The sequence below is a fragment of the Bacillus rossius genome, chromosome 12 (genome assembly GCF_032445375.1).
Source record: "Bacillus rossius redtenbacheri isolate Brsri chromosome 12, Brsri_v3, whole genome shotgun sequence".
Classification (NCBI taxonomy): domain Eukaryota; kingdom Metazoa; phylum Arthropoda; class Insecta; order Phasmatodea; family Bacillidae; genus Bacillus; species Bacillus rossius.
In genome coordinates, this window is record NC_086339.1 from 29,479,914 (window position 1) to 29,507,393 (window position 27,480).

The 27,480-nt window shown below is 37.3% G+C and overlaps 1 protein-coding gene across 2 annotated transcripts in view; it reads right to left on the reverse strand.

The window, feature by feature from the left end:
• The window catches only part of LOC134537783 (dmX-like protein 2), a 154,855-nt gene that overhangs the window by 47,249 nt on the left and 80,126 nt on the right, over positions 1-27,480 (reverse strand). For both annotated transcript variants that reach the window (XM_063378583.1, XM_063378584.1), the window contains exons 27-42: positions 26,540-26,643; positions 26,340-26,439; positions 23,505-23,682; positions 20,214-20,332; positions 19,186-19,349; positions 17,067-17,216; positions 15,016-15,217; positions 13,156-13,430; positions 10,681-10,944; positions 9,672-9,779; positions 9,366-9,552; positions 7,502-7,665; positions 6,054-6,207; positions 4,818-4,925; positions 3,765-3,932; positions 456-698 (exon numbers count right to left, since the gene is read on the reverse strand). In XM_063378583.1, the coding sequence (XP_063234653.1) occupies positions 456-698; positions 3,765-3,932; positions 4,818-4,925; positions 6,054-6,207; positions 7,502-7,665; positions 9,366-9,552; positions 9,672-9,779; positions 10,681-10,944; positions 13,156-13,430; positions 15,016-15,217; positions 17,067-17,216; positions 19,186-19,349; positions 20,214-20,332; positions 23,505-23,682; positions 26,340-26,439; positions 26,540-26,643 (2,688 nt within the window). The remainder of the gene's footprint in view (positions 1-455; positions 699-3,764; positions 3,933-4,817; positions 4,926-6,053; positions 6,208-7,501; positions 7,666-9,365; positions 9,553-9,671; positions 9,780-10,680; positions 10,945-13,155; positions 13,431-15,015; positions 15,218-17,066; positions 17,217-19,185; positions 19,350-20,213; positions 20,333-23,504; positions 23,683-26,339; positions 26,440-26,539; positions 26,644-27,480) is intronic.

Sequence of the window (27,480 nt, forward strand, 5' to 3'; positions counted from 1 at the left end):
GATTCTAACGAGTATTTCCGCAGTACAGCGAAAGGCGCTTTAACACTTGAACTCCTACGTCGAGCAAGGTAATCCATCCGGCGGGACTACATTTCACGTTTCACAGGCACATTTCCGTCACAATTTTTTTGAAGGAGACCGACCTGCACCATCTGTACGTTTTTTTTTTCTTTATTTATAGATCAGCATGTAACAACTTGTTTTTTAAATACCACGGTATCGCACACTGGTATTCCTGTTGAAACGATACGTAATGATTCCGCAAGATCGCTCACCTGGCATGGCCATGAGCCTCGAACGTGCCAGATTAAAAGACCTTTCGTTGTATTTGTAGACCCAAGCGTGAAAAAAAACTCGTGTGGGAGGAGACACATTTTTGTGAGAGTCTTACTGCAGTGCCAGCAAACACAAGCGTTACCGGCGGCAGGGCGGGGAGGGGAGAAGGGGGTACGTACCGGCGCAGACGGCCTCGGCGTCGCCGGAGCTGTAGTTGCAGAGCTGCCGCAGGGCGTCCACCTCCCGCTCCAGCCAGATGTAGAGCTGGTAGCGGAGCTGGCCGCCGTCCACCTCGAAGCCCGTCGCCAGCGTCGACAGCTCCTCCATCAGGATCTTCAGGCACGCCACGAACTTCAGCTGCTGGGCCATGATGTCCAGCTGGCCGCCTTCCGCCGCCTCCGACCCGCTCTCCGCGCCCACGCCTGCACGCAAGTCATTTACCTATTCATCTATCCATGTATTTAATTACTAGGGCCCCCTGAAAGTGGTAAATAAAATTTTCAGCTTTCGTCACTAAAAATTAGTTAAGGCGACGTTAAAATTCACTTAAAAACACAAAAGCCGTGCTAAAATTCACTTAAAAACACAAAAGCGGTGGTAAAAACTTGGGAAAAAAAAGTGCGTAAATATATCTGAAATTATTTAAGTTAAATAATTTTACTTGAACCTACTCATTACTGAATACCCTAAACAAATAGGTTACATATATTTATATGACAGAACTTTTGATTTAGACACTGATTATTAGTTTGTTCCCATAAACTAATCTGGAAAACTATTAATCCCTTTACAAAATCTATAACACACTGTTGACCAACTAATCATCATCGTCACACCATTCGAAAATGAATGTTTGCTTACATTTTTCCACTTTTTGGCGCAATTTAAAATGCTTTCTGCTTGATATTACGACGCTCTTCCAACTATATGCCAGCGCCCCCGGCTGGCGTGGTATGGCCACTCACGTAAGGCTGTTCCAAACACCGTTCGCCCAATAATCTGCTTGCTTTTGTATTTATCCGGTGTCGCTGTTCCAAGCTGACGTCAGTGCCCCGAGCGGTGTGCGTAGGCTTTAAAACTTTGTCTGTTTGTCTTATCTATCCCCAACATAATGCCGGAAAGGAAAATAAACGCAGTAGTTTTGCGTATTTTTACAGTATATTTTTGGGTTTAACATTATAACGTGAGCGTGTGTAAGCTTTTGTTTGCTTTAGTGCAATTATGACTAATGTTCAGTGGCGGCCATGTTTTGGTGTTTTTTTTTACCAGTGACGAGACAAGTCACAGTATTTAAATTTTGCGTAAAAACACTGCGATTTCGCATTTTAATACTAAATTTCGTGTAAAAAAGCTGTGTTATGGCGATTTCGCGTAAAAACTGTATTTTACGGTGATTTCAAGTTTATCGTCATTAAATCGCTATCGCGAAAGGAACAGGTCTCTACTAATTACTAATTTACATGTAATTTTAACGAATGTTCGATGATTTGGAATGGCATCGAGATGGGTGATCTAAATAAATGAGAAAATATTCAAAATAGATTAATTCAATTAATGAATCTTAAAAACTTTTCTCCACCTAATCTGATTTCTCTTGTTAACCACAGAGATTAATTAGATTCCTTCTTTGTTCAAAATTGTTGGATTCCACAGTTAATTGTACATACTTTCTTGACAATACTGGGCTGAAAATTCCTCAATTTAATACTTGTTTACTTCCAACATTTTGTACTCTCCACAACTATAATGACCTCATCTATAGACTCATCTCGAATCATGTTTTCTCTAGTGCTGGCAATCTTTATTATTGGTATTTTCATGAAGAATCATTAACTTAGTTTTAGCTTTATGGTGCTGTATTACGTGCATTTGCATTCCTGTTGAACCATATTCAGTTTTCAAGATGGAAGGGCAAAAGTTCATTTTATGTTATCAAGTAAGTAATTTCTTGAATTTCCAAAAATAGGTGCTGAAGTCACACCAGGATAACCTTTGCAACTAATGCCTGGAACGTCAAATTTGGAAACCACACATTTTTTTTACAGAATTTACAGTAAACAATTGTCATGTATACTTTTGAACTACATTCTCGTTTTCCTTAATATACTTTTGATCATACATGATAACCAACTGCCAAAACTTAAAACCCCTCTCATGTTTATAAAAATCAAACAGAAAATTATGGTCTAAAAACTTGAAACAAGGATAGAAAATTTTGGTTTCTTTGTTAAAAAAGGAGTTTGTACAGTTTCGAATGTCATTCGTTTGGCAAAATTTTTCAATACTGCACTCGTGAAGTTCATTTTCAAACATAACCTAACAATACAGTAAAGATGTTTACAGTCATCAAAAGTAACATTGTTGACATTGAATACTTTATTAAGTCAGAGTTTTTATTTTTAATACTGTTAATGAACAAGTTTTTAATTTAAGTTTCACAGATATAGCTTATGTGTGTTTTTTTATATCTTTTGTGCTTTGTCTGATCAATACATGTGCAAAGTTGATGTTTATTACATGACGTAGATGTTGACTAAAACGTAAGCATATAATGTTTTTATAATATAAAAATAAGTTTGCCAGAGGTTTTTTCTAACTAAAGAATTGGTTTTCCTGTGGTATTATCTCTAGGAGAAAAATTACCATTAAGTTTGGAAATGGTCTCTTTTCAGACTTTTATCCCGCGTTTCGGGATCCTGGCCATCTCTAGTAAAATGTCTTTTCAACAGGTATTTTTAAACGCTAGTCTAAAAAATTTTGGTCTTTTTTTAAATTACGTCAAATAAAATAAACCTGTATTAATAAAAAAAAAAGGAATCTTTTACTTCGTAAAATAGATGATATTACAAATTTTTAAAATATCACAAAAACGTTAGCAAACGTGTCTTGTTTACACACTAGTAATAATCCGCCCCAAAAAAAACCATAAAAGTTAGAGGTTCATGAAAACTTTGTTACTGTCGAGATGAAATAAATATCAAAATATAAATATAAGACACTTCACATGAGACACTTACTAAGTTGCCAACTTGAACTCAGCTGGAAAAAATAGTTCTGTAACAGGTTTCCATCTTATGGGAGAAATTTTAATGTCTTTTCCACCAAGATCCATCACATTTACAAAGAAGTCATTGAATAGTGAATACAGAACAAAAGTTACGAACAATGTTCAACACAAATTTTCAAAGAACCATGGAACCACACATTGTGGATGCAAAAATATTGCAAAAGAAAACTAGAAAATACAAAATCCAAAATGCTGTAGAAAAAAAAAAAAAAGGAAGCACATGAATGAATTATTTTTTTTTGTTTAGTAGTTCTCAACTCAGCAGCCCAAGGTAACAAAACATTTCACAAATGAGGAGGCAGGAAATTTAAATTTAAAACCTCAAACAAGTATTTTTATTGCACACGAGCCTCATGCAATATGTAAATACTACATTCAGAAAAAGTCACAGAATATAATCCAACGAGGGAGAATGTCTCACCACCATTTGCGGCAGGTGCTTTCATTTGCAGCGCCCCATCGTCAGAGTCTGCGTCCGATTTTTCGTCTTCATCATCCCATTTAAGTACTAGCTCCTCTTCCTTGCGTGGCACCGGTTCAGACCAGTCTAAACTGGACACCGGAGCTGACCAATCCATGGTTGATAAATCTGCACAAATGATAAACAGTAGTGACCAATCCAAAAACATTTCAAAGACAGACAGTTAGTAATCCAACCAAATCTGTAAATTGGTTGTATGACAAAAAATGCTACAACTGATAAGCTGAAAAACAGTAACATTAAGTTTTAGAACAATTAAAACAATAAACTGAATTTACCTGACAAAGACCCGCTTGTTAAAACAATATGTTAAATTTTACAAATAAATTGTATTTAAAAACTAAATTCATTCCTCACACTTTTAACAAAATAATGGTTTGGGTGAAAACATGTACGTATTGTACACATTCTTCGGAAAATATTGCTGTAAGTGTAACTGATTGATGCAGAGATCTTTATTGTTAGTCACAGCGTTGATTTAATGTCTTGGAGTAACACTGAAAATTTTTCTGACGTGTTACCATTATAAAATACTATAGAATAGTTATTTGTGTAAGATTAAATTTAATTCCTAAAAAGACTGCAAGTGTCAGTGAAGAGTGGTTGCAAGACAACAATTTAAATTACAAAGCTGCATGGTTTACAGAAGAAAAAAAAGGGGAAACTACGTATTATAATTTATACTCACTACATATTTCTTAACATAAGAATGTTACAGAACCCGACACAAGGCATAAACACGTATAAACATGAACATATCGCGTGAAAAACCAGTGCAGTACTCGAACGGCATAGTTCGAGCAAGACCCAAAGAAAATACAACACAAACAAATAAATGTATTACTAAAATAATAAAATAACTTTCAAAAAAATCAGGTAAGCCTGTGAGGAAGAAATGATTGTTTAACATTAGGTGGTGTTATTTATGTATTTTTATAATTTTTTTCACATAGACACAGTATCACTATGTGCAGTATACTGTGCATTACCTACCATTAGACTTGGAAGGAGCTGTGGTTGCATTGCCACTGTCCCAGCTCAGAATGCCTGTGTCAATCTGGAAGTTTTGTACGTGTGCTTTGCTAGGGCTGTTCAAGAGACCTGCAAAATATTAAGTCAAGCCATTTACAACATAAACAGTGTTAATTTATTTATTTAATAAAATTGTTATATGTTGAACTACAGCGAAGAGTCGAAGTGGTAGACACCATTCATATACACAAACAAAAACTTACAAAGATACAAATAAAATCAATGACAAATACTAAAATAATCTAAAAAGAACTACAAACTAAAACAAAAAAACAAAGACAAAAAACACAAAAAAAAATGGAAAGAAATGTGAAAACTAGACTTCAATGAATTTTTTTTAATTTGCATCAAATGTAAAAATTATTTACGAATATCAAACATATTTCAAATCAAATTTAAATATACAGCAAAGTATTTTTTTCCCCACACTAAACAGGTGTATCTGAAAAATTGATTCAAAATACAGTAAAATGAAAAAAAGGGAGAAATATAAACAGGCATTTTAATTGAGTGGTGTAAAATGCAAGAAAATAAAACCTGACAATGCAGTTTCTTAAGCCATTAAACTATTTTCAGTTTGAGAAGAACATGTAACATAAAAATAGTATTGTTAGCAAATTTTATCATAATTAAGTAGGTACTAGTTGATAACTTGCAAAAAAGGATATACGTATGAAGTTACAAAAATCCAATCCAAAATTTTTATTATAAGCTTCTTAACATGTTATACTTAGCCATTAATTTTTTTTTACAAAAAAAAAATATTTTATTTGAAATGCTGAATTAAATCAAAATTATTCACGAGTATCAAATATTTTTTTTTTTAATATGTACTCTCAGACCCATAGTAAAAACACAGTAAGCCAGACAGGGGCGCAAGAACTAAATTTCCAAGGGGGGGGGGGGGGGGGGCAATATACCTTTTTATAAAGAATCATCGATCCCCCCCTATTGAAGCGGGGGGTCCGGGGGTCCTCCCCCGGGAAAATTTGTATTTCAAGGTGGAAAATGGTGCTATTTAAGCAGTTTTATTATCTAAAAATTGATTACACAACACTTTATTTGCCCCCGTTTGCCCCCACTTCAAGGTTTCAGAGGGGGGACAAAATACCCTTGCCCCCCCCCCCCCCCCCCCAATTTGTTGTTGCGCCCCTGAAGCCAGACTGCGTATGACACAAGGAAAGTGGAGTGACTCACTTGGCGAGTCGGCAGAGGCTGGGTCCATGACCTTGGCCGGAAGCTTGGACAGGACCTCTAGCGCCAGCGCGGGACAGCCGGCCTTAAAGTGGGCGTGGGCCGTCGTGAAGTACAGCTGCCGCTCCAGGGGCGTGATCGAGTCCTCCAACATCAGCTACAACAAAAAAAAGGTGCACAAACGAGGTTAACAATTTTTATATAAAAAGAACCAAGCCACATATTATAATTTTTTAATTTTTTGAGCGACCTACATCAAACGGAGTAAGAAACCTATAAAGTTTATGTAAATAGAACCAAGCTCCTTGTACCCTGTGCTGCCATCTACAATGCACTCAACCAACCACCATATACATAGCTAGATTAAATTCAACCTGTTTTCTCAGTCGCACGCACAGGTTCCTTTTTAAGTGAAAGCCATTCCATTGCAACAAAAATGGAGGGGAAAACCTGCAAAGAGTCTTACAATTGACTGACTATATTTTACTCAATATGTTCCCCTTCCCCTCCCCCCAATCAAGCAACCCTACTGAGAGCTAGACTTTTCATCACGCTGTGATGAGTCACCACCTTGATTTACCCTCCGGCTGTAAAAGAAGTTTCACTTCAAAAAAATTATTTGATCCTGGCATCAGTGTTAAAGGACCAACCAAGCCGTGGATGTATTAAGTTAGAGGTGGGATGATAAGAGTGACGCTCGCTGGTGCTTCTAGCATGGTATCACCTCTAAGCACAAGGCTCTGAACTGGTATGCAGTCTTCTCATTGTGCATAGGACAACTATGTGATTTAACTGGCAATTGTAACATCATGTAAGCGGAGTCCCTAATGTCTTGTCTACAGTGACGGTCATTAGAGATGGTACCATCTGAGACACTGACTTCACAGACCAAGCATGGGATTGGTAAGGAACCATCCCAACATTCACATAGAATAAATGGCCAGACCGGGATTTAAATCTGGTCCTCTGGAACACGAATTGTCTTGGCTCTACGCCATCTTGCTCTATTGAGGACTATGAACATGAACGTGAAAATGTGGTGCTGAAAAAACTATTTCAGATGCTCTAAAATGTCTCCTTTCCGATAAATCAACTCCGAAAACCAATCACCGTGTATAACAGTAAGGGATGTACGAAAGCGCCGATAAGTGGTGTGGCAAAAGGGGAAAATTTTAAACTAAACGTCAGAGAGTGAAAACGAAGGGATGTGCGCATGCATGTGGCCATGCATCATTGAGGTTTAATTTTATTAATGCTTTTGAAAAGTTAGATCATTTTTAGGTCCTCCAGCAAATATTTCAAAAGTCTTTGCTGAGACACTACTGTACTATAAAATACAAATAAATGTTATATTTTTTTCTTCTTTCTTTCCTTATTTTTATCATCAAATTGGTGAAACTACGTGGACCTGCCTTTTACTTATGCTACCATAATGCAGAGTGACATCATACCTGTTTGTCCGGGTTGCCAGACCTGGAATCAGAACCGTAGCTGAAACCAGACAGTACTACTGCATGTGCCTTCTTCTTGTCTTGTGCTACAGATGCTATGTACTGTCTGATAAGAAGAGGGTGTGTGCGCAAGTAAACGTAGAAATTGAACACATTTGGATTTGCTGAAAATAGTAGAAATACCACAATATAAGTGCTTACATGCATGAAAAATATGATAACGTAACACAAAACTCAGGTTATCCTAGTTTAACTTAAGGTGTAAATATTTCAGGCAAACATTTTTAATAGGCAAAATGTTGAGATTCCACTACCAACAATGTAAGAAAATCCTTTAAAGTGACATTCATTTACAGTCAGTATTCATTCATTCATTCACTGTCTACGAAGCATAAATTAATGCCATGGGACTTCATCCAAGCTACAATAAACATAAAACGATATAAAATATTTACAAAAGTACATACATATATGCAAGAATAAATTAAATGATAAAAGTATACAAATACAATTTTTCTAATATCAAATGTAGTACAGGAGCACAATCCTTTATCCGAAATGGTCGGGACCAGCAGCATTCCGAATTTCGGAATTTTAATACAGGAGGCCTAGTAAAGCCAAGTTAGGTTATGTCAGATTTATTAAGGATTTCAAGCAACATAGTGCACAAAAAACAACAAAGTACATTACGTAAATAAACACTGCAACATAAATAAACACTGCAGCATAAATGAAACAATCGCCAAAATAATTTGTTTTTAACAACTGATACTGTAAAACATCTGGAGAATGTTTATGGTGCGTCGTCATCGCCGCCGATGTCGCCGTCAACTCGTACGTCTCGTGATCGGCCGGGAGCAGGATTTTCCTTCTCCTGAGATGAAGCAGCACGAATGATAGCATTTTTAAATCCCTCTTGAAGTGTCACTTGTTTTGGTTTAGTTTCCGCAATAATTCCACCTTCTGAGTTATTGATAATGTTAATTGTTTTAGTTTTTTTTCGCTACCACCCATCTTCATATCGGAATGCCTTTTTGCCATTGCCGTCTTAAATATGGCAACACGTTCGCGTAACAACACGGTTAACTACTAAACGCGATAAAACCACTATCGTAGCCAAGCAGCAAGCTGTAACTGGTGCTAGTTTGCCGAACAAACAGTAAACACAGCGCCTTGGCGTTGCCAAATTGCATGCTGCCTTGCTGACGCAGTGCTGCCAAGTCACGCGATCGCGACTTGAGTTTGCCACACAACTGCGAACAATATCGCGGACGTTGAAGTTTCGAAAAAAATTTCGGATTTTAGAGCTGTTCGGATTTTGGAATTTCGGATAAAGGATGGTGCACAGTACTATGAAAGTATGTACTTATAATTGTTCATCAACTACTAAAATTTACATTTATATCCATCATTCCCAACAAAATTTTATTTACATTATCACCATTATTAAAAAAAAAAAAAAAAATCAACTGTATAATAGCAATGGTTAATTATGAAATTAAAAAATTCATGATGGAATGAATTGCAAAACAAATATATTACAAAAAGGTTTGTTCTGTATTCCCCAAATTATTATACGTCTAAACACCTTAAGTTACGTTTATTGGATGGAATACTAAACAAGTAACAATCTCCAATTGCCAGCCCAATAAAATAACATTTACTTTAATTACAAGCTCAAGTGACTACATTATAAATAATAACATATTGGTGCAAGAAAGATATTAAAAATGAGATTCCAAATCATTTACATAGGTAAAAATTGGAAAAAATGTGATTTCTTTCATCTAAGCGATAAAAGGAATCTCACGCGAAGGCAACATTTCCTTCCTTTACGAAATTCCTAGTTGCATTAGATATTTACCTGTGGGACTCTCCTTGTCCTCGTCATTGTACTGTGGGTGCATGCTGCCAATGCTAGCCTGCAAGAGGGTGTTCAAGCTGCCGGTATAATCCTTCAGGATCCACAAAGCCATCGAACGCAAAAATGGGTCAGGGTGGGCATTCGCCAAGTTTTGGTTGCCGCCTTCTGCATCACAGCCGAGGATTTTCTACGGAAAGACACCAATTATGATCAAAATAAATACATCAAAATACAATATTAACACCATGATACATCCATCATGCCATTGGCTGTTGTAAATTTGATAAGCAAAATATTTTCACGTACTTCGTAGAGCAGTCTGCAAAAGCTAGGTGGAGTGAGGTCCAACTCTCCTTCATACAGACGGGAGATCACCATCGCAAGCTGGAAATCTTGTAGTTTGTCAAGACAAACCTGAAAAGAGTTAAGCAAATACGCTCAGTGACATTCTTAAAATAATCCAGACAGTTATTTATTCTTTACAAACAACAAGAGTTTAATGTAAACGTACGGCTGCTTAAGTTAGGCAACTAACTGTGTTAAATGTTTTTAATTTTAATATTATATTTTGGTTTTATCATCATTAGAATCAAGTGATTACGATCTAGTATTTTTTTGGTTTGCTGATTCTTCTGCTGAAGATGTGACAGTCTAAAAAAAAATATACTTTAAATGAAATATATTTTTGTTTAAGTGATATATTTTTTCCTTAAAATTTGCAACACATATTTAAAATGCTAATTACTAAATTTAAAAACTTTTTAAAAATGTATGGCTGTGTACAGTAACATTGACCCAATAAAACTGAGGAAAAAATTAATTTATACAAAATTGTCATATGTACGCTACAGTTTTTTTTTTTTAAAAAAAAATCTTACTATGCAGTATTTTCGTCTTTTTAAGAGAAAACTTGGATGGTTTTTGAGAATCACCAATGACATAAAAGCATAGCAATACAAAATTTCATCTTCTAAAACTGGTTGCTGCTAACAATTTGCCATCTGTAGTGAATTTCACAAAAAACAGCTAAGAATATAGTCATTTTAAAGGGCAAGAAATCAATCTACCTAGGTCCCAACTTAAAAAAAAAAAAACTGTTTCACTTTACAATTCCTACACTGAAATGAAAGCATCAGTAAAAAAAAAAATTCCACACCATAAAGATACGTATATCATGGAAATGTGTTCTATTGTACACATGCAACAGTGAACAAATATTACACCTCAGAGGTATCAGTATCATGGCATTACTGTACATGTGTAAGAAATTATTTTGTACGCATGTGATGCAGAGCTTCCAGCCACCATCACGCACCTCAAGAGCATCTTTGAGTGCCCCGGCCAACAGGAAAAAGGCTGCTGCATGCTCAAACCTCTGCTTCCCGAGGAGCGCATACGCATTCTTCAGGGCTGCTTTGCGCCACCTGTCATCTTTGAAGTTGTTGGAAAAGAAGTGTGTCATGCGATCGTCCTTCTTGGAGCGGTACAGCCCCCACACGAGGTTCTTCTTCTTCATGGCGAGGTAGAAGATTGCAGCGTCCAAGGGATCCTCGCTGACCATGTACGATGCCTTGGCCACCTGGAATCAATCTACGAATGTGACGAAAGCAAAGCTTTCAGTGATGTGACTGCATTCTTTGAGTTAAGGGTTTCTTCTAGGATTTATTTTGCTACCTGAATTTATGACAATTCCCATCAAAAACCGGAAATATTCTTGATTAATAATAATAAATCAAAGGTGGGACTTTTGATTCATTATACATTGATACTATAACCGATTGTATAAAGTATCAACTTAAACCTCTGACACATTACACAGGAAAAAAATGTGTGTTACTGGTATGTATGTATATGTGCGTGTGTGTGTATATATGTATTAATTAGTGATTGGTTGGTTCTCAGAAAATTAACTGGTACATACCAAGAACCTTAAGTATAATCCCAGTCCACAGAAAGCTTAAAAGCCAAACTTTTCACTATCTAAGTCATCATCTGGGGTGAGTGATAAGGACTGATAGGCCTGTGTCTGAGCTTCAAGGATTTAAGCTGAGTACCCTAGTTGGTGCATCGGGACACACTCAGCAAAGGTTAGAGCTGCAGTTTGACATGTCGCGAGTAGGCAGTCGGTCGGTTAGAGAAATTATCCAGTCCTTCATCGCAAGGCCCTAGCCTCAACTTCTACACATTTGTGATATATGATGTACGTGCTGCAGAATAGCTTAGTCTAAGTTTACGAACAGACAGCATACTTGTGGTAAGTGTGCCAGTATATTTAAAATCAGAAATAAGTGCGCACTGCCCAACTCAATGTTAAAGCTGTGTTCTCTCACCAGAACGCAACGCCAGGGCTGCAGTCGGCTCCTGAATCTTGAGTCTATCTATTTTCGCCTCCCATGTGCTGTCTCGCCAAAATGCATTTTCCTCTGAAATTACAGACTGTATTTTATTAAATCGTCGCTTGGTTTCTCTCTGCCTGCATCGTGTATATTCGCGGCACTGGTGGTTTTTTTTTTTTTGCGAGATTAATTGGTATATGTATGCTGGCATTTTGTCATGCACTAACGTAATTTCCTTTGCTAGAATGCACCTGGCTATGGCATCCTGGATTTTGTCTGTGAGCTCAGTGATCGCAGCCTCAACTCCTTCACTGTTTGTAAGGTTAATTTCAGTCGCATCTCGGAGATTATTTGTCAAGTAATTTTGAAAACCCCTCCAATCGGGATTTTTTTTAATCTTTAACTTTGCTGGGCTGGTTTGGTTTTGCATTCACATCATAAAATATGATGTGAACAGGGAAGTGGTTTGACGACATGTCACGTACCACTTCGAGCTCGAATCCAGTGTTAACTCACTTATTAATGGCAATGTCAAGGATATCTGGCATGCTGTTCAATCTAACGGTATTGCGTCTAGGCTCTGAGGGAGCATGTACCTGGTGATTTTTATTTAATTGGTGGTTATGACGCAACCTGCTATTTTCCGTTGAGCGCCTGCAGTTCCATTCCAGATAGTTGGCATTAATGTCACCGACAACCAGAACAGAAGGGCCTGCACGATATAGAGCATCCAGGTCAGCCCCGTTGAGGGACCTGCCTGGTTGGGCGCAAATTGAGATTAATTTTACTTGTTGTTTATTGATTACTATGACTATGCCAACTGCTTCTAGGTTAGGAAACTGGGGGAGCTGGCATTCAGAGTGTTTAATTCTCTAGAGCATAGCTATGGCCACGCCCCCTCCCCTGTTATTCCTATTGCGCCTGTAGGGTACATAATTAAGGACAGTAAGCCGATGAGTCAATAGCAGTGCCCTGTGTCTGTGTCGACTGCAATTTTTAAAAACCTTACCAACCATTCACTTGTCACATGGGGTTTAAAGTGAAGTAAAAAAATATGTGTGTGTGTGTGTGTGTGTTGGTAGCCGGTGATATACTGCGGCGTTTTACCGGGAGTCTATTGTATTTTTAATGTTATGCTTACCGTGGTACTGGTACCGACATTATGTTTACGGTTCTCGGAGCCGGTTAACTTGCCGGGAGCTGGCGGAACTGAAAACTGAGCGCTGGGACCGACTAATCACATATGCATGTACATACACACACATGCATATATGTACATCATTTCACAGTATTTTGCATCAAATATTCTTTGACTCCTCTGAGGTGGGAAAAATTTTTTTTTCACTATTTTTAAAATTTGATTCGCAAGATATTTGATATCCATGAAGAATTTGACATTAGATTCTAAATATGATTAGTATTCACAGAAACCCAAGCAGGGATACTCGCGGTACCTTCTCGATGCAGGTCTTGAGCGTGGTGTGGTTGCGCAGCCACCAGCCGACCCCCAGCTCCTTGAGGTGCGCCCAGCGGGGGCTGCCCTTGGCGTACGACGGGATCAGCGCCAGCAGCTCCTCCTCGCTCTCCGAGTGGAACGCCCACACCACGTTGGAGGAGCCGACGCCCTGGCGCTGGAACTGGGCACGCTGGACCAGGGGCAGGCACCGCAGCAGGTAGTTGTAGTGCTTCATGGCCATGAGGAACCTCAGGCCGCAGTCGTCCAGCGAGTCTGCAATAGCCCGTCCACGATAGCAACGTCCCAAAACTGTGTCCGGATCGGTTCACGCGAACCTACGACACCGTGCGCGTTCCGGACAGTGGTCAAAATATATTGGTCAACTTGAACTTTTTTTGTCTCAATCTTGTGTCCTTTGGTAGCACAGAGGAAGAACACTCGTGACATTTTTGTGGTTTCCAGTTTACATTTGAAAAATTTCTTTTAAAAATAAATCTTTTTACTTATTTGTGTGGCGTTGGCTTAAGAGAAAAGGAAACAACATAGCAAATAACCACACGGCCGTACACACAAATTAATTATCAAAAGTGTGATTAGAATTCATTAATTAGCATTTACTTTTGCCTTACTGAATAACTAAATATTTTTGAACACCCATGTTCAAAACTTAGCTTACAAAGGAATAAAACAATTAACCAAAAATAATAGAAAAACTCTTTATTTTGGCACTTTATATTAATTGTTCTCTGATGACCTTTTGAAATCAGTAGATTCATTTTGCAAATGTAGTCACTGCATTTTTCCGTGCGAAAATGTCAAGTCATTCATATTAGGATAAGGACACGGATCGCCCACAGGTACGGACCATTGTAGATGGGCCTTGAAACTTCTTTGTAGCATGAACGAAGGGTGAGTCAAGGTGAAGGCATCATCACAACATAGCGAAAAGTAGCTAATGCTCACAGCATTAGGGAAAGTGTAACACAATCAGGAAGAGAGTAGTTTAGCTGCAGTATTCCCACTCTCTTACTTTAGACCATTTCCCTGAGTTTTCCTCATTTTCCCCTGTCTCACAAAGATTATATTCCTATATTAAACCACAAATATTTATGAACCACACCAAACAATCATCATCCTCAACTGCTTACAGCCTGTGGCCAGGGTGGCAAAGACACAATAAGTGGCAGCCCCACCAACTTGGTAAAGCAAGCCACCAAAAATCAAAATTTACTCAAGCAAAAGATGAACCTGAAAAACCTAATATGTCAAAAAAATCTTTTTCCATACAATACGCAGTTTTCATTATCATCATTTCCATCAATGATATGCAACCAAAACTGCCAGTCCATAATACAAAACTACGATGTTTGATCAAACTTTGAAACAACACATTACCGATTGTTGCCAGGAAATATTTTCACAATCCATAATCATACTCATAAATGTATGGAAATCCAAAAGAAAATTTATACACTTAAAAATTAAAGCCATTTTGTGTGGCCAAGGTGAATATTTGCTTGTGGAATATTTGCATGCCTATCCCCCATCTCTAAATAATATAAAACAAAGTCACTATCCACGTCTCTCTGCTTGTTTGCTTACTTCTTCTAAACTACACAATGGATTTTGATGTGGTTTTCACCATCATAAAATAATTTTAACTGATGAATTCTTACTTATTACACCATAAATAAATAATCTTACAATATACAGTTAGAATCAATAGTTACTTATAAAATAATTACAAACTCCTTCCACATATTCCTTTAATCAACATCGTTAGGGCTAAAAAAATGTAAAACACAGAAAACTAAAAATGTGTCTTTAAGTACAGATACAGTATTTTACCAACACATACCTGTAGATACTTCATCGCCTTCTGGAACTCCAGTAAGGTTCTCTTTGGCAATAGCATTTTTTGCAGCATCATTCGCAAAGCGCTCTGCAAAATCTGTGTTGCACGTTGACACAGTATCGGCAAGAGCAAGCAAGTGCATCTGATCGAGACTCGATAAACCAGGCAGGTGGGTGTGTGTTAAGAGACGAGACAGTAGCCGACCCTAAAACACAACAAAATCTAAATTATAGTTGTCAGTAAGATTATATAATTGTATTAAATATCTAAATAAAAAAAATAAGTTAATAAGTTAAATGATTTGAAACCAATGTTATCACAAAAACAATTATGACTGGTATTAACATTAAACTAATTTGTATTAAAATTAAAATAATAATAAATTTAAGTGGCCCACATTAGTGATAAACTGTTAAAACATTAAATTATTTTTCTAGGCAGGTAGCTTACAAAACTGGATTTATATTTAGAAGGCATTTTTACTTATTTGTTTAAAGCATAGAGATCTTTTGAATGTTCAAAATCAATGTTTACATTCACACTGTTCACAAAAGATGAAAACACCAAGTGATAACCAGCATACCATACTTACTTGCATAACCCCTGCTACAATTTGATTTTTAGCCAAAAACATATTGTGCTGGGATTATATGCTTAAGTCAGCAAATTTTTTTTTTCTTTAAATATATTTTATATCATATGCAAAGGTAAATGTACTAAGGAGCTAAGCCTAAGCAGAATTTCATTTCGGGAAGGGGAAGGAGGGTTAAGAACCACATTTCCCACTGTTTATTTTCAAATTCTTTCCGTTTGTTGGTGAAAGATAGATTTTTTTTTTTGAATTTTGGGGCGGGAAATATATCTCGCTCACTCATCGCCCTCTGCATACACCCCTTGAAAGAGTACCTTATAATACATTTTCATTTGCCACAACAAAGTTTAACTGAGTAGCAAAGTCACAAGCATCATTACAAACGCCAGAAGGCAGGTGAGACCTCTAGCGCACAAGTCTAGCCATAGCGTGCACCATGCAACCCGGCAAAACTGCAGTTTTGTCACGCAACGCTCACAGCTTGTCTCTTCCAGTCACTCCTCTTCAAACCATTATTTTTTCACATGGGGATACGAAATGCCTACATGGCTGAGGTAAAATGTTAGGACACCTTCCTGCACTCACTGTCCCAGCCCACTGCTTCACGTCAACTTTAAGGTCACAGAGTTGACAGCGACAGCCTCTTCCCCCCCATCCTCCACCCCCATTCTTCCTCAGAGAGGAGACCGAGTTTGCATCGCCTGCTGTGTGACTTCAGTACGGGTATGTATTGTCAGACCCCACTAATTCAAACCTAAAGGGATCATCATTTTAACACTTTGTTATGATGAGGTAAATATCAACTAAACTACCTAATACAAAATTAAGTTTATTTACAAATTTTACATACACCTGCCCCACAAAGTAAAGCTGTTCAATTTGTGCAGTTTTGAAGTAATGACACCAATAAATTAAGGCATGATTTGAAGTAGCATTTTCATAGATTCTAAGTAGTGCTTTTTTTTCTCTTTCATTTATGTAATTTTTTTTTTTCCTGTGAACCCACAATGGCCATGGTACTCACGTAGCATCAAATTCAATGCAACAAATAAATAATTTATGAATCGACAAACAATATTATGCTCCTTCCTTAATAACTATTTGCTTCCTTCATTGCATAGCTTTCAGGGCTAGTTTATATTAACAGTTTTTATAAACGAGGTTTCATGACTTTAAAAAGAAGAGTATGGTGCAAACATATTTGAATTTCGTAAATGCAATTAATCTTTTGTGAACAAATTTTCAAACCAAAATTACTCTGTACAAAAAAGTTGTTGGGTCTGATTGCTTTTGAGAATGGACAAGTACTAGTAACAAGATTATAACACTGGTACTTTATTTTGGTTATAGGTAAACAAAAAATTATACAATAGAGAACCAAAAAAAGCAAAAATTTATTTACTACACTATTAACATTATACTTAAATTATTCCCAAATAAATAAAGGCAAGAATGTGCTTACCTGTCTTGGACCAAAATGTGACAGTCCTTGCCTCTCTGTGTTAGAAGGACGTCGGTCATGCCTATTGCATGGAGAATTTGGTTCTTCCAAGATGTCATCCAAACTCTCATCACCAGTATCCACAATTCCATTGAAAAGGTCATTATAATCCTAAAACGAAAATATTAAATTTCTAGAATACAATTTAAATAACAAAAAAAAAAAGTCAAAAAATAAGGAAAAATTTTATGTTAAATTATTGAAATATTATGAAACTGAATTATAAAAATTAAAAAAAATGCAAACCGTATCTAGAATACATAAAAACAATTTCTATAAGCTTGAAACTTTTGTAACCAAAAACTGTAATCAAATAAACATAAAATGAAATTGGGATTCATGCTTACACATCATGACTTATCATAAAACCAGATTCAGCAAGTCCAAAATTATATTTAAAAATAATAATAATAATAATAATAATAATAATAATAATAATAATAGGGAGGGGTTGAGTGGAGGGGTGGGGAGTTGAGGAGGGGTGGGGAGTAGGGGAGGCTTGGGGGAATGGTGGAGGGGGTGGGGTGGAGAGGAGGAGTTTTGGGGAGGGGTGGGGTTGATGGGAGGGGGGAATAGTGGTGGGAAGGAGAGATGAGGAGAGCTGGTAGAAGAGGAAGGGAGAAGAGGTGCGGAGGACAGATGGGGAGCGGAGAGGGGCAGAGAGGAGAGGGGCGAAGAGAAGAGGAGAATATAAAAACAAACCAGCCAGAGCAGGAGCAAGAGTGTGTGTGCATGTGCATAGGGGCATGTGGCAGTGTTCACTATTTTCCCTCCGTCTTTGTTGTAAATGTCCCGTGAACTGGCACCCACACAATTAACGTGTCTTATCTTGACAGGTGTTCATGACGCAGCTGTCCAAAGGGATGGGTAAAAAAATAAAACACAATGGAGGAAAGGGAAACAAGGGTATAAGAAAAATAGCAGTCTTCTCCTTTGTCAATTGTGGGGAATTGGATGGGTAGTAAATATGGGTGGGGAGGAGAGTGGGTCGCTTCACACCCTTTCTCTCCCGGCCCTCCCACCCTCCCCTAGTAAACATAAAGAGAAGAGCCACGGGTCATCGCCAGTGTGATACTTCTTACACGCCAATAAGCTAAGAAAAGGAACACTTCACTCGTAAGCGGAACTCTAGCGAAGACAGATACATGGTGCTGCGACCAATACACAGAGGCAACAGGAAATCATCACAGTGAAAATGTTAAGATTTTTCCCTCCAAAATTATGGGTGCGAACCATACTAAGGGGCGACCCTTCTGCAGGTAAATACGGTACCTTGTTACCACTCACCACCTCCGGCTAGCTCAAATTTGGTGATGAGTGGAACATACAGGTTGTAAGTCACGAAGAAAGAAGAAATTTTTTACACAAAGTTCAATATATTACCCGTTTTATTTATTTATGTAAAAATCACACCATATCACCATATTCTGTACAACAGAGCGCACAAAAAAAGTTAAACTGTACCTCAAAAATATATATGACCCTGAGCCATCGCTCGGCCCGCCGCCCGAACAACGACCGCTCGGCCCGGTGCTTGGACAATGACTTGACTTTACAGCCTTTCTTCCCTTTGTGCGGGCAGTGTCCTGGGCTCGCTGACGTAATTCTCAGCCAATCACGGCACATGGCAACAGAGGCTCAACGAAATGCTTACTCCTGTTCCCACGACGCAGCGATTTTGTCTTTTTTTTATCACACTCCCGTGACCGTGACTCACACGCCTAGCGTGTGAAACAAAAGCCTCGGTTGTGGAAATAACGAAGGAAAATCACGTCAGCAAAAAAAAAAAAAATACTAGAAAAATAAAACTTATGAATTTTGAAAATAAAAACAATAAACCCGGAGAAATATTTTCGCAATAACTTCGAAAATGAAAAAAAAAAAACTTTACATCCAACCTGAAATATGACCAAAATTTATAACAAATGATTATTACTGGATTGCATGAGGAAGACTGTAATCTGGGTTGTTTAAACCTTCTTAGAATTTTCCTCACACTGTGCTACTTTAAAAGACGGCACTGTCCATGAGACATTAACACCCAAATAAAAAAAAAACTTCTGTAGCCCGTAGCACACACCTGCTGGACATCTGAAGCTGGCAGACTGCTGAAGGTCTCTCTGTCCGCTACCAGCAGGGTCCACAACGGCAGTGGCGGAATGGACGATATCTCCGCGTAGTCCAGGGTCAGCTCTTCCGGTATCGCCGTGGTGGAGCCTCTCTGTTCCATCGGGCTTGTTGCACCTGAGTGGTCACGACGCAAACACTCTGAGACTGCAGAGCACAGTTCAGCTTGAAACTAAACTAAACAGATTTAAATTTATGAAAAACGTCAAGAGTCTTTCTGCTTAGAAAGTTTATATGATTCTACACTTGACCTACAAACATAACTAAATTTATATAGTGACAAATTCTTGAAATATTTTGAAAGTCAAATATTTGAAGAAGGAAAATAAGAAAATTCAGTAATCCAAACCGTAATACATGTGTAGTTGACTGGGTATATTCATAGTATACTTCATTTCAAACTTACTGTGCTTCTGTTCCTCAAAAAAAAAAAGATATTTTATTTTACCAATTCTAGTATTGAGGTAATGGCACGCAATCCCAAATGCACAATAGTGATAAATGAAAGACGAAATACTACCAGCTAAATGTATTCTCAGAATATTTGTTGTGTACTGTAAGGAACATTTATGATGAAAAAAAAAACTTAATATTTTATTTCCTAAATGTGTAAATATGGTTTTTGTACTTTTTTTTCCCTGTGTTTTTGCTGACAGTTTTTTGTTTGTTTTAATACTGACTGAGATCTTGATAGTGATTTGAGGAGTGTATTTGACACTCTCTTTGAGAAACAAATTTGAGATTTGGATTATAAAAAGACAGGATTCTGCAAATCTTTAAATTCAAGTCTTGTAAGTGTTCCTGGTTGCTAACTTAAATTTTCAAGTCCCTTCAAAAACTTGTTAAAGAGAGTCACCTGGTATTAGTCCAGCTAAAAAACATTTCGCAGGCCACGCAACATGTCGACATTTTCAAGAGGAACTTGAAATTATTTATTCGTGGAATATGCCAAACAGTTGAGGAAACCAACCAGCGACGTACCTATGTAGCTGACGGAGAGAGTGCGTGAGCGGGACCACCCCCTCTGGCGCACTAAGCTCTCCTCGTCCGTGCTGGACTGGAACGTTCCCTGGCGCACGGAACACGTGCCAGAGATGCACCTGCGAAGCACGTGTTTCACACCTTAAAACCCATCACATTAACTATCCTCTGTACCTACATATACAACAAAACCACTTTAGAATTTTCAGGGGGAAAAAAGAAAACATTTATAAATTTCGGGAATGTGTAAATCGTGGGAAATATCTAAAAAATCATCTAATACATATGTACATCATTTTCAGCTTGAATTCCTTCCTCAAAAAATATTAAAATACTTTAACTTTATGTACATTTACGACAAATGTACACTACCAGCCTGCTAATGTACCATCCATACTTAGGTAAGACATGCCCAAAATACATAACATAAAAAAAAAACAACAGAAAGTTTACAATTCTTATTGAATAAATTTATTCTTACGTATATTATAAGGTTGAATAAAAACATACATAAAATTGAGGTGTTTTCCGAGAGAGAATTTACTCATCAAACAAATAATCTAATCCTGAGTTTTAATATTAACTTTAGTTGACCCCATATTGCTAGTAAATAAATATTACCAAACAAAAATATTATTTTTTATCAACTTATAATATGACAACAAAAACTGTGACCCAAATACGAGATGAACTAACATAGCGTACTGATGACGATTTTCGTAGTACACACCAACCAAGAAAGAGTGCAGGCTATCAAATATAGTTTACTCGGCACAAGACAAGTGTGCAGGCTATCAAATGTAGTTTATTCGGCCTGAGACAGGCATTAAAGGATCACACTTATATTGAAAATTACTAATTAATTGATAAATAACTTTTGTCATTATTGTATACATTTTCTAAGTTTTAAGGACACTTTTTAGGTCTTAAGTTTACACCATTTTCCAGATTTCCTGAATTCAGGTAATGTGCAGGTGTCAGGATGTAAATTAGTTTTATAAATTGAAAATGTTATACCAATACACAATGTACCTAATGATAAAAAACCATATCCTCATTACATTATTTTGATGAATTACATTTGGAATAATTCTCAGCTTTATAGATTGCTGGAGACTAAATACACGCCTGTACCAAATAACAGAATCACCATTTAGAAGTCCCTGGATACAACAAATTAATTACATTTATTATAAATAGTAAGTAGAACAGTACAGTTTAAAAAATAAAAAAATAAAAAAACATGTTATGCAAAGTTCAGTAAGTATTATTATAAATTACAAAAATAAAATTTTAAGGAAAAAAAAAACAAGTTATTCTTTAATTTTTATTACTGGTATTGTCATTCACACAATTGAATAAAATTTCAAAATTTTACTTTTGTTCCCAACACATAAAAGATGTACCCAATATCAATTGAAGTCTGGAAGTGATACACCCCTACATCTTTTTACAACATTTTACAACAAGCCTACTGAATTTTCACAGGCAAAGGTTTCACTGTCAGCTTTCCGTGGTTCTGGATGCCGTTATTTGCTGAGAACCAGCGGAACTGAAAACCATGAATCGGGACCAACTCATCGCTAGTTGTAAAGTTAGCATTGGTCTGTATTTAGCTGATTCTAGTAATCCAGGTTGATACTACACAGCTTGTTAACATTATAAAAATCTTATTTGATATATTTTACATATCATTGTTTGTTATATTTTTATATATATATTTTTCTTTTGATTTTTCTAAGACCATAAAATAGTTTGTTCCAACAATAATATTACATTTGGTAATTCTGAAAAGGAAAAAAAAAATCATTCAGTGAAAAAACACCAATTATTATCTGTAGCAGCCGGTTCTGTAATAACAACAAGGCATTATGTGGTATGCTCAAACAGAGCCAAAATTTTAAATATGGTATTACCGTATTTAATCGCATAATGTCCGCCATCGCATAATGTTCGCACATTTCTTTTAAAATACTTGAAATGGAATTTTTTTAAATCCGCATAAAGTCCGCACCAAAGTCCGCACCAGACAAAGCAACCTTGGCCACCCCTGAAAGGCAGAGTAACGGGATGTAAATTTACCGACGCTGTCAACAATGCTTTGACCTTGAGTTGTTTATTTCTACGGAGCGGTCGCTGAGAGGGTTTGTAGCGTGGTGAAACTGTCCGGACTCAGAAACTCGCACTCTACTGCGCAGCTGCCTGCGTGGTCACGTGAGTTGCAAGGGGATGGGCTATATATAGCACAAGCCAGCACACGTCCCACGCGCAAACGCGCGGACAAAGCCGCTGCAACTCACACTATGTCACAAAGTAGGGGAGGTAGCGGAGAAGTGGTGGGGGTACATGTGCACGGTTTCACCTTCTCAATACTCCCACCACGGTTTGTTGGGAGAGGGAAAGGGAAAGGTCACTGGACTACTAGGTAATAAAAATAACTGTAAACGCAGCGGACCCTGACACAAAACATGTAAAATTTTGAGGAAAACATTTTTTTTCCGGACTTCACCTCATAATGTCCACACCCCATTTTTTTGTCAAAAATGTAGCCAAAGTACTGCGGACATTATGCGAGTAAATACGGTATTTATATAGAAAATTCTGTGACAAAAACGGTTGAAACCATGTTCAGTTACACCTCCTTAGAAGTAAAAATTGTGTATTATTACATGATGCTCTTCATGAAATACAACAAGAAAATGTACTTCCAAAATTCTTATTCCAAATTTTCCTTTACAAAATTTTAGATACTTAATTTTCTCGTTGCATCATAATGTTTTAGTTTAAACCTTTCGTGTGTACTATCGCGAGCAGCAGGGAACGCTGAAAAGATGACAGCGCTAATGGCAAAAATTTTCCATCGGGAAGAGAGAGAGAGAGAGAGTTGAATCGCCACTAAAGTAATAAATCGCAAACTAAGTGTCTGGTACTCAGTGTGAACTCTTGTATATAGAACTGTGTTGTGAGTTGACTTTGCGGCACTTGTACCGGGCCAAGTGATAAGACACAGTTTAAACATCCCGCGCCCAAGCTGCTTTTTACAGTCGGCACCACGTCGGAACACTGCAAGTGTCGGCGTCCACAAACCGCGACGGTGGTATCCCTGCAGCGAGAAACAAAAAAAAAACAGTCTCCGTTTCGATCGGCATGATGGCGGCACGTCGCGACGGTGCGGGCGAATGCTGTCGTGTAATTTATGTTGCATCGTCGGTTGAAAACTTTTCGATACGGTCCGCATATATTTATCAACATTGACACCAAGGATGAGGAACGCAGCAGCTGGTGACTCACCTGACCAGGTGCGCGAGTATGGCCTTCACCCAGCGTATCTTCCCAGAGTTGAGGAGCTCCATGAGCTGCTTGGGGTGGTACTGGGGCAGGACGGGGCACGCGATGCGGCTGGCCTCGAACAAGCCGTAATCGGGCATGTAGTCGGCCGAGCTGAACTGGTCCGCTTGCACGATCGCCCCTGCCGTGTCACCGAACAACGTTTTTTGAGAAATGCTTCTTCTGCTGCGCAGCCAACCTCAGTTCGAAACCGCAGTGTTACCGCCCTGTTGCTCTTTACTCCGGCAACACCGCGGTCAACAATCTGTCCTCACACACACTCTTGACCCCAAGGAGGGTCAAACTTCGCGCGGGGGTGGCACGATCCCACTGCTGGAGTGAAGCAACAGGGCGGTAACAATTTACCTGCACCGCTCCGCTACGTCATCGTCGTGCCATCTTCGACCGTCCTCGGGATTGCTCGGAACACCCAATACCCACTCAACACTTGGCGTCCATTTAGCAAACGATTTCAGTTTCATTTTAGCATCCTAACGAAATGACTTTAACAAAAATGGCCAAAACCAATAAAAATTAATATTTTCTAACTAAACAGATTAATTAAAAAGAAGCTAACTAAACAGATTAATTAAAAAGAAGCTAACTAAACAATGAAGAAAGTTACCAGCACCGGTAACAACAGAAATGCAAAACATGGGAAAATACCTCGTGAATCTATTCCAAGACATCTTCGGTAAGTTTTAATCAAATTTGCTCACAACTTTATGCATCTCAGCATATTTACATACATATAAAAAGCATAACCTAATTTGAGAAAATTTAATACAAAATGCATATATTATTTGCAAAAACATACCAATTTTTGTGTTAAAAAGACAGAACCTTTACAAAAGTTATTTTCCAAATGATTTAAGCGTACAGTCCCGAAATGCAAATACTGTTTACATTTTATGTGCAATCTATAAAATGAAATGAGGTATCAAAAAAAAAAACCTGTAAGTTATCAGAAGTCTGCTGGAAATTAAAGTTCCATGACTTCTAGCACCAACCCTATTTATTTTGGAACTTTTCGTGTCTGTCATGACCAGTTCCAAAGTTTTGTTACATTCTTGGCTTTCATGACCTGCAGCCACCCTAAGACAGAAAGTACAGAAAACTAACCAAAATTAACCAAATTACAAAAATAATTGTTTACAGAGTTTTTTTCTACACTTCTAGAAATTACATTTGAAGGAAACCAACTCAATCTAGGAACAAAATTAACACAGTATGTCAGTTCATTTGCAGAAACGAAAATTAATAAATTTTTATTGCTATTTGAATATCTTTCCATAAACACGCCTAAACTAATTCAGACGCAGCAAATACATGACACTGATTTAATGACTCCTTGGCACTATAATTGGTTTTTCTTCCAAACCTATTTTATAAATGTGGAGAACAGTACACACATTACAAACATAATATAAATGGTTAAACCATTGATTGTGAGGAAATTAAGAACTTTCAATTAAAAACAGCACATTTTAATCTCTTCAAAAAAAAATATTGAACTTCTTTAAGAACTTCTAAATTTCGTAACTTTTAAGGGACATTAATCAGTACACACTGTGGAGTATTTTCCCACAGACATGTGATTAGTTAACATTAATTGTTCATAACATTATCAGGGTGGCCACTCTTCTGGGATAATAAAATTCCTGGTTTTTTCCAGGTTTTTTCAAGGGTGGTTTTTATCAATATTTGCATACAATTTGTATTTTTTTACACAAAGCACACACAATATGATGTTTTATTGGCGTTAACCAATAGACAACTTAACTATAGGCTTAAAAATTAAATCAATGAACTTGCTTAGAACAAAACCTACCACCAACAAAAAAATTTATAATCTCACGTCACAAAAATTACTTGACACCAAACGCACGTGTTTTGCCCCTCTTGCGTGGCTGGCTAATGCTGTTCTTCCCATCCATGCTACCGATATTGATTTTAACATTACACAAATTGCAAATAGCGTTTGTCCTGCACTTTGGATCTTTCTCCACCCATTCAAACTCTTCCGTATATTTGTCATTGTATGTGGTGACCGAACTCGTTGACATTTTGATAGTCTGCGCCAATTACATGTTAGATTAAAAAATTCAAAACAACGTCCCGCACAACTAAACTTTAAAAAAAACTCGAGAAAAGTATCCGTGATACCGTGACGCAACAACACGAGCGCAAATAAAAACAAATATACATACAAAACTAGTGCTCCCAACATGCCGTGCGAGAAATTACTACCACCCTACAACAACATTTTCATCCAAAATGCTGTTGCTTTTGAATACAGAAACATAATAAGTATGGAAGTCTGAATTGTTAACGGTTTCTTACGTACTACAAAAGTTTTTAAATGCAATATGAACAAAAAACTTTCACAAAATATAGCTCACGAGCATACTGTCGTGGTTCGACGGGTGGTGAACGTGCTCATTTAACAGCCGTATGTTATTGCGATCGTTACTTCATAAAAAAAATTCCCGGTTCTAATAAAAATTCCTGGCTGATTCCAGGTATTCCTGGTTTTTTTAAGAAATCCTGGCTATTTCCCGTATTTCCCGATTTCCCGGTTGGCTGGCCACCCTGATTATGTTTCATTACAAATTGTGTTATGCTAGTTAAATGGGCGTTCTCTACGCACAACTTTTATGTCTGTATATGTGTAATAATTAATCATTAAACTACGGTCGGTTTTGAGAGTTATGGACTAGGCGACATTCCTTGACACACCGAGGCAATTGCGAAATAGCAACTGGAGAAATTGCAAATACGAGCCTAGCAGGTATGTACCTCTTTTCTTCTTGCTGTCAAGCATGGTCAAGTTGATAGAGCTGACACGTGACAAGTGAGGCATGGAGCTGACGTTAGCCAACCTCCGCTGAGATGTTTCCTACAATAAAAAATAAACATTCCAATATTCTAACTTCAATACAGTTTAGTAGCCGAGGGCACTATCTCCAAAAAGTGCAGTGCCACCTATAAGGAATCACCTGAGCGAGAGTTCTGAGATCTTCGTCCCGCAGATTTCTGGTGTCTTGTGCTTCATCCGACTCCTGATGGATAAGAGCAAGCCCTCGCTCCCGCAGCTTGTTAACTAAGATGTTAGAAAAAGAAAAATATATGTATATACTTGTAAATCCGTTAGAAACACAAATACAACAAATATATGAATACATACTTCCGTAATTAAGATGTACCTTGTATTAGATAAAGTAAAAAATTTCATACATTGTAAGCCTGAAGAATATTTTGCTAAAATATGTAAATGCAGGTTTTGTTTTAGTCACTGTTTGTGAAAAAAACTGTCCTGTTTTGTTTATAAAAACATCAATCACACATCTTAGCGGGAGCATATTACAATCTAACTAGTGAAACCTTCCAAATATGAGAAATAACAATGGCAGAAGATTTTACTGTAACTATTAGCACTCTTACAGCAGAATATTTGTAAAATTAAATTATGAGCAAAGTTAAATTGTTGGGAAATAAAAGTTTTTGTGATATTTATATGGGCACCACTTTTCCTACTATATTTTAATTTTATATTATGCTTATTCAACAGTTCAACAGCTAAGAGAGTAGAAAAACAGCACACAACTCAGTAATTAACTTTTCTAAGCAGCTCACAAAAAAATTAAGTGGCCTCAACAAAAAAAAACAAAAGAAAAAAAAACCATAGTATTTCAGAATCAGTCATTATACTGTTTTATGTCTTTGGAAAATATGCTTGGTTATTGGAAATAATTGTAATGTGCTCGCATTTCAAATGTAATGTATTTTCCATAGTTAAGTTTCAAGTTAATCTTGCTATCACAAAATAATTTTGTTTTCCCAATTTTATGCTTTTATTTTACGAGTCATGGAATTGTTTGGTATCCAGTATTTGCTGAAAAAAACATCAACTCAGTCACTCAAAGTTGTATGTATACAT